Source organism: Pogona vitticeps, chromosome 2 (assembly GCF_051106095.1).
Source record: "Pogona vitticeps strain Pit_001003342236 chromosome 2, PviZW2.1, whole genome shotgun sequence".
Classification (NCBI taxonomy): domain Eukaryota; kingdom Metazoa; phylum Chordata; class Lepidosauria; order Squamata; family Agamidae; genus Pogona; species Pogona vitticeps.
In genome coordinates this window covers 15,576,635-15,589,910 of record NC_135784.1, presented here as the reverse complement: position 1 = coordinate 15,589,910, position 13,276 = coordinate 15,576,635, and the positions used below count along the sequence as shown (strand labels likewise).

Sequence of the window (13,276 nt, the reverse complement as noted above, 5' to 3'; positions counted from 1 at the left end):
AATGGAACTTAACTTCTGAGTAAGCCTTCCTAAGGACAACTCTGGCAGAGGAGGAGTCAAACGAATCATAGAATGTGTATATTTATTTATTTATTTATTTATTTATTTATTTATTTATTTATTTATTTATTTATTTCTATCCCGCCTATCTGGTCATACTAGACCACTCTAGGCGGCTTACAATCGGAGCAACAATAAAATTATTAAAAACATTACAAATAGACAGAAACAGAAATCAAAGAATATAAAAGAAAAATCATCAGGGATTATCTGTTGGGAAAGTCTGCCTATGCATCAGTGTTTTACTTTTTAATTTTATTTATTTATTTATTTGATTTATGCCCCGCCCATCTGGTCTAAAAGACCACACTTTGTTGTTGTTTAGTCATTTAGTCATGTCCGACTCCTCTGGACCCCATGGACCAGAGCACGCCAGGCCCTCCTGTCTTCTACTGCCTCCCGGAGTTGTGTCAAATTCATGCTGGTTGCTTCGCAGACACTGTCCAGCCATCTCATCCTTGGTCGTCCCCTTCTCCTCTTGCCATCACACTTTCCCAACATCAGGGGCTTTTCCAAGGAGTCTTCTCAAGAGATGGCCAAAGTACTGGAGCCTCAGCTTCAGGATCTGTCCTTCCAGTGAGCACTCAGAGTTGATTTCCTTCAAAATGGATAGGTTTGTTCTCCTTGCAGTCCAGGGGACTCTCAAGAGCCTCCTCCAGCACCACAATTCAAAAGCATCAAATCATTTTTATTTTACTTATTTAAAATATTTTTACCCTGCCTTTCTCCTAATGAAGGACCCAAGGTGGCTTACATTATTAAAACACAACATCAAAGCTAAAAACAGTGAGTTATTCAAATATTAAGCAAATTTATATTATTTATATTAAGGATGTTAGGTAAAGCAGTTATAACAGGGGGTTATGTGATGCCTGTAACTGGTTAATAATCTTGCTGCAGCTTTTTGGACCAGATGAAGTTTCTGAGCAGGTTCCAAAAGTTCTCTTGCATAGCGCTCATTACTGTAATCCAGTCAGGATGCAGTTCCAGTGAATATTGTGTATTCTTTGCAGAATACACAATATTAAATCAACACAAGACAATACAACATTAACAAACATTAAATTAAACTTCAAATCAAAGTTACCAGTTCTAAAATTTAAGGTACATGTACATATCCAAACATAAACATTAATCCAATTAGTAGACTTAGCTAGATTAGGCATCCTTTAGTCTTGAGAAACTATGGTAACGTGCTCTGAATAGAGGACTTGGAACAGCATCTAGTGTGGCTGAGAAAGCCAATTCGAGAGTGACAATCCTTCCACACTGAAGACAAATACAATCTGTCCCCTGTCCAGCTCCTTGATTTTGCTGCTTTCATGACTGCCTCTTTGCCTCGGCCTGCCGGACAAGTAGACTTAGCTATAAAACAATTAATTATTAACAATAACAGAAATAATAACAAAGGACCCTGATTGGCAATAATCGGTCAGCTTGGTTAGTAGTTGAGGGTACAAACTTTGCTTTTATAAGAATGGAAATGAACCTTGCCATTCAAGATGTAATATACGTATTAGTATCTGAGTGTAACATCATAAGTTTGTCTTGATCAGATCTTCTTGGGTACCGTTCTAAAATAGACCTCAAGAGTCTTGCACACTCTTGCTACAAACGGGACGGAAGTGCAACAGGTGTCAAAGTCTCAGCTGACTTTTTGGCAACAGGAAGAAACTCTTTAATCATATGGAATTCCTTTGTATTGGACTTCTAGTGGCAGCATATCTACATGAGCCATAAAGAAGCCTTGTCTGTAATCAATACAGGTACAATACTCATAAAATAGTCCTAGAATGATACAATACTCATAGAGTAGTTGTAGAACGAGCTGGAATTTTTAGCACGTATACATTACCGAAACAGTGAGGTCTATGTTGGCTTGGGCATGTCGTGAGAATGGCTGACAGTTGGATTTCAAAAGATCTCCTGTATGGAGAATTAGTGCAGGGAAATCGCCCCAGAGGGACACCACAACTGTGATACAAGGACATCTGCAAGCGGGATCTGAAGGCCTTAGGAATGGACCTCAACAGATGGGAAACCCTGACATCTGAGCGTTCACGGCCTCTCCCAATTTGAAGAGACCCTTGTCCAGCAGGGCGAGGCAAAGAGGCAGTCCCGAAACCAGCAAAACCAGGGAGCTGGACAGGGGACAGATTGTCTTCAGTGTGGAAGGTATTGTCACTCCCGAATTGGCCTTCTCAGCCATACTAGACGCTGTTCCAAGACCTCTACTCAGATCACCCTCAGTTACCCTAGTCTCTCGAGACAGAAGGATACCTAATCTTGACTCATAAGATAGACAAAATAGGATGTAAGGGTTGAAGGAGGAGACAATTTTACAGAGAGGTCCAATTTTTGAGGTGCCCAGTGAAGCTACATCTGCTTGGGCACAGAGGTCTAATATTCTCTGATTGATGAGGATTTCACTGTAGGGAGACTTGAGATGCCTCACTCTTCTGACAACCCCAGTCTGGCCATAAGGTTCAGTACAAAGGTTTTACAAGACCTAGATTTAATCTCCCCATATGATAATGTTACAAAATCTGAATTTTCAGCTGATAATCAATGACTGTTTCCTAAACTAAAGACATTATTGGCAATAAGTTTTGAATCTGACAAGAGCTGTAGGGGTTAATGGAGGGGCTGCCACCAGTAGCCAGGCAAACTTACTTTTTGTGACTTCTAATGGGTATTGATTCCCAAGTCCCCAAATTTCAGCTCCACACAGTATCTGAGGTCGTAGTTTAGTTTTATAATTTTCACAAATGAGAGGAGTCAAATATCTTCCCCTGGTTCTATGGAATCTAAGTATATCAAACACAGCCTTTTCAAATTTCCGCTAGGCAAATTAAATCTGACATTACTAGTGAAAAATCACTCCCGAGTAATTTGAAGCAAGATGCCTCTTCCAATATTCTCCCACCCAAAGTTTATTTATGGGGGTAGGATCTGCCATTAAAAACTGTAATCTTGGTTTTATCATAATTTACGCTAAGAAGATTCTTCTTGCAGTAACTGCTGAATGGTTTCAGCAATCTTCTAAAACCTATTTGGGTATGGGAGATTAGCAAAATATCATTTGTATAAAGTAATATTGAAGTGGCCTTTCTAATTACTCTTACTGGAAAGAACTGCAATCCTGTTAACTAGTCCGCCATGTCATTTATACATAAACTGAAAAGCAATGTTATCCATTCTTCCAGTTTCTGGGGGAAGTACAGTGGTGCCTCACAAGATGAATTTAATTCGTTCCACGATTAATGTCGTCTTGCGAAAAATTTGTCCCGTGAAACACGTTTTCCCGTAGGAATGCATTGAAATCTAATTAATGCATTCCTATGGGCAAAAAAGTCAGAACAAAGTCATATTTGGTTTACAAAGGGTTTATTAAGTGCTCTTTAAAGCCATACATATTGTGCAGATGATTTCAAAAATTTCAATCAAAAATTTTTTAACTTTTTTAACATCATAGAAAAACATTTAAAAATCAGCAAACATGAGGCAGGAACAAAAAACGGAAAACATTCTTCTTCCGAAGCATGGCCATAGGAACATTTGTCTTGTGAGTCATCCACCCCCCCATTGCCAAAACCATTTGTCTTGCGAGGTTTTTTGTCTTGCAAGGCATTTGTCTTGCTAGGCACCACTGTAACTTGCATAGAGCTTGCCTAGAACATCAAGCAAACTTACAGTCTTGCAGGCATCCTTCAGTCAATTTGAAGAGACACTTGGAGCTGGACAGGACAGATTGTATTTGTATTCAGTGTGGAAGGGATTGTCACTCTCGCATTGGCCTTCTCAACCACACTAGACGCTGTTCCAAGTCCTCTATTCAGAGCACATTGTCCTAGTCTCTCAAGACTGAAGGATGCCTACACAACCGGTGGCCAATTTGAGAAAGAATTAGAGGGTAGATTAGGAGCTAAAATCATCTAATTCATATGGGCTGTATCATTAAATAGTTTGAAATAATGTTCTTCTCAGTGTCTGGCAGATATGTAGAAATTGAGCTTCTAGCAAAACTTTCCTTCTACTTTTGCCAGAACCTCACCGTATGCCAGAGTGATTTCCTGATATGCTTCTTTTATTGAAGCTATTTCTTTTTTGAGAAGCTACTTGTAATTATTACAAAGATCAAAGGCTTTTAGACTGGTTTTGCTTATGCAGCCTGAGAGCTCCTCTTAAGTGTTGTTTCATAATTTCACATTATTTATCAAACCAGCTGTTATTAGTCTCCTTCTGGGTGCTGCTCCTACCTTCTTACTCAGGGTCTTAAAGTACCAATTAATTTACCATATGAAAGATGCTGCTGCTAGTAAATCAAACAAACAATCTGTTGAACGTTGTTGCAGGTTTTTCGGGCTCTTTTGCCGTGTTCTGTTAACCTGTTAACCACCCAGGGTAGTGCTTGCACTAACAGGATAGTATAGAAATCAATCAATCAATCAATCAAACAAATAAGTTGGATATGGCTTGATGGCATATAAACACATACAGTCATTAGCTTAATAATCTAAAAACACTGTCAGGACTTTAAACACCTAGATGTATGGCTCGGAGAAATTCCTGCTGAGTTCTAGGGGAAGTTTATTGATTGATTCATTGATTGATTGATTGATTGATTGATTGATTGACTGACTGACTGATTGATTGATTGATTGATTGATTGATTGATTGATTGATTGATTGATTGATTGATTGATTGATTGATTGGACTTATATACCGCCCCATAGCACTACAAGCACTCTGCAGGCGGTTTACAATTTTTAATTATACAGGCTACACATTGCCTCCCCAGCAAGCTGGGTACTCATTTTACCGACCTCGGAAGGATGGAAGGCTGAATCAATCTTGAGCCGGCTACCTGGGATTTGAACCCCAGGTCATGAGCACAGTTTTAGCTGCAGTACAGCGCTTTAACCATTGCGCCACGAGGCTGCCACAAGTTGTCCACAAATTCTAGAAATCCCATGCCTAGAAATGAAGGAAGAGAGTGAGTAATTAATTCTGTAAAGCAAACAACCTGCTTACTACAGATACATGCTTGAGACAATCAAAAAGACACCTTTACACATGAACATTACCAGACGGCCAATACAGAAATCAAACAGAATACATAATTGAAAGCAGCAGTAGAGAGAAGCCATCTTCTCTCTGCAAAAGCAAGACCTGGGTAGACTGTGGTACAGACAGCTTTAATATAAAAAGTTAGAAGCTATAAAAAAGAACTCTAGAGTCAAAATGTAATTTAAATACATTTAAATTAAGGCGAGTCAGGAGGTGAGGCTGAGGAGCCTGACACTGAGAGAGGCCCGGAAGGAGAAGACACGAAACCGGGCCTTCTCGGCGGTGGCTCCTCGCCTCTGGAACAATCTCCCTCCGCCGATTCGCGCGGCCCCCACGCTGGGCACCTTTAAAACCCAATTAAAAACATGGCTGTTTATTCAGGTCTTCCCTCCAGCCAACTCTTGATTTTTTTCTTACTTTTCCTTTTTATCTTTACTGCTGTTCTTGTTTGATTATTATGTATTTGTCTATGTTTTATTATTTGATTTTATATTTGGAAGCCACCTAGAGTGGTCTGGTGGGCCAGATAGGCGGGGTATAAATAAATAAATAAATAAATAAATAAATAAATAAATAAATAAATAAATAAATAAATAAATAAATAAATAAATAAATTAAAGTCTATATACAAAACAGGTGTGGTATTACTTAACTCAACTGACTGTGAACTAGAACTATGGACTGTAACCAGAAATATTATCAAAAAGACTATAAGCCCAGGCAAAAGAAAATAAAAGCCTAGATAGATTGACAGAGGAAACCCTTAAAATTGTCACCAATAAATGAAAAGCAGACATATTATATTACACAAACAGCGCCAGAATTTTAAATGCACCTTTTCAGCAGCTTTTCGTGTAGTGGTAAAAGCGAATTTTAATTCATCACTTCAAAGAAACAGAAGATAGCAACAAAAGTGGAAAAACAAGAGATATCTTCCAGAAAATCCAAGAAATAAAAGGGGAAATTATACCTAGAACAGGGATGCCGAAAAATCAACAGGGGAAGAAGCTATACAACCAGGATAAAATTAAGATTGAAACAATATACAGTACTGAAGACCTGCAAGCATGACAGATTCCTTTGAAAGAGAATCTTGCGGTGAAGAACCTGCAATTTGAGAAATAGAAGTGAAAGCTCCTATGAAATCACTGGAGTAGATGGAGTCGATAGAACTATTTCAAACTACAGAGACCGTATCTGTCAAAATTCTAATAAGAATTCTAATAAATTCTAATAAGAAAGCAGAACAATGGCCCACTGACTGGAGATATTCAATACGAATTCCAATCACCATGAAAGAAAGCACAATAGATTTCTGTGTTCCTTTCCCAAGAAAGCAAAGTGATGATCAACAAAGACTTTCACTACATATGGAGTAAGATATGCCCAATGTTCAAGATGGATTATGAAAAGCAAGAGGCACTAGAGATCACATTACAAATATACACCGGCTACTGGGGGGATACCAGAGAAATGCTGAAGAAAAAACAGTCTATGCTTTACAGGTTACAACAAAGTATTTGACTGTTGAACATTAAAAGCTATGGATTGTTCTAACAGAAATGGTATGTCTCTAAACCATTGTCCTGGTGCGTAATCTGCATTGCTAACGAGAATTTCTTAAAGTCAGGCAAGTTGTTTTCGACTTTGGAAAAGCTAAGAATAGACTGTTGTTGGTTGCAGGAAAACGTCCTTCTTTGTCCTTCTTTTCGTGTGACTGAAGTACATCCTTTGGTGTTGTGGGAAGGGTGTATTTAGTAATGCCTCATTCATCAACAGCTTTTCACATGGGTGTCTCACCTTCACTGGAACAGACTGATAAATATCCGGAATATACCTTTTTCTCCAGTTAGACTGTAATCCTCTTGTAGTTATGCTGATGTAACACTAGGAGTATAATGACACACAGCATGCAACAGCTAAGGTGGACGGGCAATTCATATCCAAAGGTTCACTGTTAGTGCAAGAGCTACTGCCCAGATGGCTAAGAAAACAGAGAGATTTATTAGGGATCTTCTTGTGACTGATCACTAATTGCAAATTACTAATTACTTTTCAAGACTTCTTATTTGTGATAATAATATTTCCCCTCCAGAGCTGTGACTCAAAGAAATATATTTGTCTATTATAATTTCATCTACCACATTGCCATTGCAACAGGATAGACATCGCTATGGCAAACTGCCACTGATTCAAGACATGCTTTTTTTAAATTTTGGGTTTACACAGAAGTCATCTCACTATATGTAAGCTGTATGCATCCCAAAGTCAAAAAAGGAACTCTTCAATTAGCAGCAATCTGCTCTGGTATCATCAGATTGAAATTGCCCGACAGGCATTTGGCCAATATTTATACACAGTAAGATGGTAGTATTTGGGGGGAAATGGAGTTCAAGCTTCCTCATCCGAAAATGTGGCTATGCAAACCCTATACAGTGGTGCCTCACTTGGCGACGTTAATTCATTCCAGCGAAATCGCTGTAGAGTGAAAGCGTTGTAAAGTGAAATAAAAAAGCCCACTGAAATGCACTGAAAACCGTTCAATGCGTTACAATCGGCTGAATACCTGCTCGTCCAGTGAAGATCCTCCATATGGCAGCCATTTTCGGGTGCCTGTTAAGCGAAAAATGCCTCCTAAAAACAGCGGGGAGCCATTTTGAGCAGCCAGCAGCCATTTTGAAAACCTGACAATCAGCTGTTTTGATCATCGTAATGTGAAGAATCGGTTCCCGAAGCAGGGAACCAATAGTCGCGAAGCGAAAAAAACCCATTAAAACATCGTTTTGCGATCACAATTGCGATCACAAAAACATTGTCGTGAAGCGGATTCATCATTATACAGGGTAATCATTAAGATGACTGTATCTAGTATACTCTCTGTTTCCCTGTAGTGGCCAGTTCTGGTAATACACCTTGGAAAAGCACATTTCTGGGTTTTAAAAATATTTTCAGGCAGCGGATAATTGAATCTGTGGGTACTGATCCCACGGATATGGCAGTCCTACTGTATCCGGGAAAGCCTGGCAGAAGAGCCAGGTCTTCAATGCTCTTTTGAACCCATCCAGCGAGGGTGCCAGATGGATCTCAATAGGCAGATTGTTCCATAGGCGGGGGGGGGGGGGGACCGGAAATAAGGCCCGGTTTCTTGTTCTTTCCCTCCGGGCCTCCTTCGGGGTCAAGGCCCTCAACTGCTCTGCCTGCGAAGAATGGGTATTATAGACAGATCTGGCTGAGAACAGGCGCTCTGATAGGTACCTAGACCGTTTAGGGCTTTGAATGTTATTGTGACAGCCTCCTCACAAATCACAAAGGAGGTGTCACGTCACTCTCACATACACACACTTTATTCACGCTGCCACCAACCATTCCTTCATCTGAGACTTCAGACCAAATATATGATTTTTAAAAATAAAAACTTGTGTTTATTTATAATAACAGAAGAAATGGTAAATCACTGTATCAACGAAATAATAAGGCAATCAATGTAAAGTATCACACACACACTCTCTTTCAGACCTTCTCTCAAAATATAGCACAGTACTACACGACAGGTATAAGCCCTAACTCCCTAAGTCCCTAACCAGACCCTAACCAAGTCCCTATCTGACTCACACCTCATTCACTCCCCCCTTAAATACCATGGCTCCACCCTCTGAAGTCCCACCTCCCGTCATGCCATAGGCAGATGAACTCCAGCCACAGCAATGACAGGCGGATGACATCATCACTACCGTAACAGTTATCATTGTAACCTTGAAGCTGATGCAGAAACAAAACTGTAACCAATGGAGGATGGCCAGAGTGGGGGAGATGTCTGGAATTTCTTCATCCCAGTTATTAATCTGGTCGCCACATTCTGGACCAGTTGAAGTCTCCGCATCAGCCTCAAGGGTAGCCCCATGTAGAGAGCACTGCAGTAGTCCATTCTTGAGATTACAAGGGCATGAATCAGCATCGTGAGTGCCCCTGCATCTAGAAAGGGCAATCCTCCGAAGACGGAAATGGGCTGCCCGGACCACAGATGCCAGCTGGGTTTCCATGGTGAGATCCAAGTCCAGGCAGATGCCCAAGCTGTGAACCTCACTCTTTGTGGGAAGAGTCACACCCCCAAAGGAGAGTGAGTTTTCCAACCCACTGACGCCAGTACCGCCCACGCCCAAGATTTCCATCTTATCTGGATTCAACCTCAGTCCACTTGCCCTCATCCACTTCAGAGCTTTTAACTATACCCACCAAGTGTAACTTCCTCAACTTCCATACTTCTGGGCTTACATAACCCTCTTATTCAGTATTTTCCATACTCCAAACACAAAATAGGTTTCTTCTCCTTATGAATTCTTTGATGTGACATAAGGCATGCATTCTGATTAAAGCTCTTCCCACACTCCAAACATTTAAATGGTTTCTCCCTGGTATGAATTTTTCCATGTGTATTAAGACTTGACTTCTGTTTGAAGCTCTTTCCACACTCCGAGCATTTGAACGGTTTCTCTCCTGTGTGAGTTACCTGATGGCAAGTGAGGTACACCTTCCGACTGAATTTTTTACCGCAGTCCAAGCATTTAAATGGCTTCTCTCCTGTGTGAATTCTTTGATGCGTTAAAAGAGCTGAACGCTGACTAAAGGTCTTTCCACACTCTAAGCATTTATATGGTTTCTCCCCCGTATGAATTCTTTGATGTAGCACAAGGTATCCTTCCTGTCTAAAGCTCCTTCCACATTCCAAGCATTTAAATGGTTTCTCTCCTGTATGAATTCTTTGGTGTGCTATAAAGTGTGAACTCCGACTAAAACCCTTACCACACTCCAAACATTTAAACAATTTCTCCCTTGTATGAATTTTTGAGTGTGTAACAAGAGCAGACCTCTGATTAAAACTCTTTCCACACTTTGAGCATTTAAATGGTTTTTCCCCTGTGTGAATTACTTGATGGCGAGTGAGGTACATCTTTCGACAGAATTTTTTCCCACACTCCAAGCATATAAATGGTTTATTTCCTGTGTGAGTGGTTTGATGCATCACAAAAGCTGAGTTCTGACGGAAGCTCTTTCCACACTCGAAACATTTAAATGCGTTCTCCTGTGTGTGGATTCTGTAATGTAACATAAGGTGTACCTCCAGTTTAAAGGCTCTTCCACAATCCAAGCATTTAAATGGTCTCTCTTCTGTATGAATTCTTTGATGTAATATAAGATATGAATTCTGGCTAAAATGTCTTCCACACTCTAAGCATTTAAATGGTTTCTCCCCTGTATGAATTCGTTGGTGTGATATAAGGTGTGAATTCTGACTGAAGCTTTTTCCACAGTCTAAGCATTTAAATGGTTTCCCAACCGTGTGAATTTTTTCATGTGTTTTAAGATTTGACCTCTGACTAAAGTTTTTTCCACACTCCAAGCATTTAAATGGTTTCTCCCCTGTATGGATTACTTGATGGCGTAAGAGATTTGTCTTCTGACTAAAATTTTTTCCACATTCCAAGCATTTAAATGGTTTCTCTCCTGTGTGAATTACTTGATGCGTCAAAAGGGTTGAGCTCTGACTGAAACTCTTTCCACACTCCAAGCACAGAAACGGTTTATTGCCTGTGTGAATCCTCTGGTGTGATGTGAGGTATGAACTCTGACTGAGTCTCTCCCTGCACTCCGGGAATTTGAATGGTTTCACCTTTCTGTGAATTACTTGATGACGTGCAAGGTCTGTCTTCTGACTAAAATCTTTCCCACACTCTAAGCATTTAAACAGTTTTTCTCCTTTATGAAACTTTTGGTGTGTTCTAAGGGCAGAGCTCTGACCGAAACACGTGCCACACTGGAAACATTTAAATGCTTTCTCTTTCATGTGAACTGCTTCATGACGAGTGAGGTGAATCTTCCAAATGAATTTCTGCCCACACCCTGAGCATTTAAATGGTTTTTCCCTCATGTGGACAGCTTTATGACGAGTGAGATGCAGCCTCTGACTGAAGAGTTTCCCACACTCCAAACATTTATATGGCTTCTGCCACATATGAATCCGTTGATGGGAAATGAGGCATATCTGAAATCGGAAGGTCTTTCCACATGGGGGGCATTTGAGAGATTTCTCTGCTCTGTGCGTTCTCCTGTGAATATCAAGGCTGGCCTTACAGCTGAAGCTTCGGCCGCATTCAGGACAATAACTTTTACTCCTCTTCTTTCCTTTGTGTCCTTCATTCACGCGGTCTTTCTCCTCAGCTCCTAGAAAACAGAAAGGGAGCAAAACAGACAGAGATGGAAAATGAGATCAAAGAGCAAATTAGACTGCTTAACTGTCATCTAGAGTCAGAAATGTGAGCGAGCTACAGGGGAAAGAAATAGGGCTGCAAACTTTCCTATTGGCTATCCAGAAGGGCCAAGTCTTCTGTATCCCTCCAATTCTTTAGGTGAAAGATGGCTGCTATGAAGAATCTATAACTTTAGGAATTTAGTGGCGAAGTTTCTCATCTCCCTCATCCTCACCATCCCTTCCCCCCCTTCCATGCCTTTTAGATTGTAACCTTGTGGGTATGTTCCCAATCTTATATTATGCAGTCGCAGAATATTTTTTTTAAAGGGCAAACATTTTAAATAAATCAGATGGGCTCTACATGCACAGTAATTCTACACAGTGTATATCTTGTATATAGGCACATACTGGCACGCAGCATGTTTGACTGGGTTTGATAAAGAATGGTTGTGTGTGGATTGACATGTGTTCCAACTTGCTGGAATGTTGTTTCACTGTTAATACACTATTACTTATGTAATGAATGTGTGAGAGAAACGGGGCAGAAGAAGTCAGCTCAATTTTAGTTAAGTTTCCTTTCACTAGAAGCATTCAGTTTTGATGAGAGAGTTTTATATAGGTTTAGAGCAAAGGCTGAGCAAGAACTGACAGGTATTTAAGAGCTGGGCTGTGCTGAGAAAAATCTGTTTCTGTGAAGAAGCTGCAAAAACATAGTACTGTATACTTTTGCAGGAAGTTATTCAAATGCAAGCCTGAATCTGTCTCTTAAAACTCTGTTTAAAGTAAAAGAAAAACAGGAAGAAAGTAAACGAGATTTCAATTCTATGGTATGAACTTAACAGCTTGTCATATTGAACCTCATTATTTTTTATTTTTATTTTATTTATTTTATTTTATTTATATCCCGCCTATCTAGTCGGTTGACCACTCTAGGCGGCTCACAACAGAGGGGACAACAATAATAAAAACCATTTTACAAAGAGAGAACTTTCAACAATTGGATAAAACACGAGGGGAGAAAAGGAAAGAGGAGTCAGGAATTAACTAGGGGGGGGAACATATTTTGTTCATATGTTCTCAAAAATCAATTTTTGGCTTACAAAATTCTGTTTTCTTATTTTTGAAAACAGAAGTTATTATTTCACACACCACTGGCCGACACTGGGATGCATACGGAAGGCTGTGTCAGCAAATTAACATAGGGCTGTATGTGTTTCGCTAGACATGTTCGTATTCTTTTCCAACAGGGCAGTATAAATTTTAACCTTTAGCTGTAGTGGTATTTAAAGGGAAAGGGACTAGCGGAAAGGGAAAACAGATGGTTTGCCCGTTTCCAATGAAATGGAAGAAACTTGTATTACAAGTTAAATGGCAACCCCAAACTTAGTGACCAGCTTTCAAGCTGATCTAGCAGTGAGAGGAAGAAAAGTAACAGGCCCAAGTATCAGAGAGGAGATTTAGCTCAGATTCCTCTGAGGAGAAGGCAAGGAAACACGAATAACTCCAATAAAACTGAAAGACGATGTAGGTCTCAAGACCACCAACCGTAGTAACGAACCTCTGGAAGACTCAGACCTGGTTGCCCTCAGGGTGAATAAAAATCAATGTTTTTTTTTAAAAAATCAAATTTATTTAAATCATGATTTAAATCAAAATATTATTATTTTTATGTAAATTGCCAAAAAAAAAATCCTCTTTTTAAATTTTGAATCGATTTGATTAAACTCAAATCCACTCCGATGGCCGCGGAAACAAAGGCGGTGGAAAAGATGAAGTTGGGAGCTATAAGCCATCTGTTTAATTCTGGCCAGGAAGTTCTTCTAGATTCAAATTCAGAACCTCTTGCAGAAGCAACAAAACCTCAACAAGCAGATGTTGCAGAAAAAGAAAAGATTTTT

The 13,276-nt window shown here is 39.8% G+C and overlaps 1 protein-coding gene across 1 annotated transcript in view; it reads right to left on the bottom strand.

Moving 5' to 3' along the window:
- Positions 1 to 13,276, bottom strand: part of LOC110091345 (uncharacterized) — a 37,537-nt gene that overhangs the window by 13,250 nt on the left and 11,011 nt on the right. The window contains exon 5 of the mRNA XM_078386793.1: positions 9,423 to 11,350. Coding sequence (XP_078242919.1) covers positions 9,423 to 11,350 — 1,928 coding nt within the window. The remainder of the gene's footprint in view (positions 1 to 9,422; positions 11,351 to 13,276) is intronic.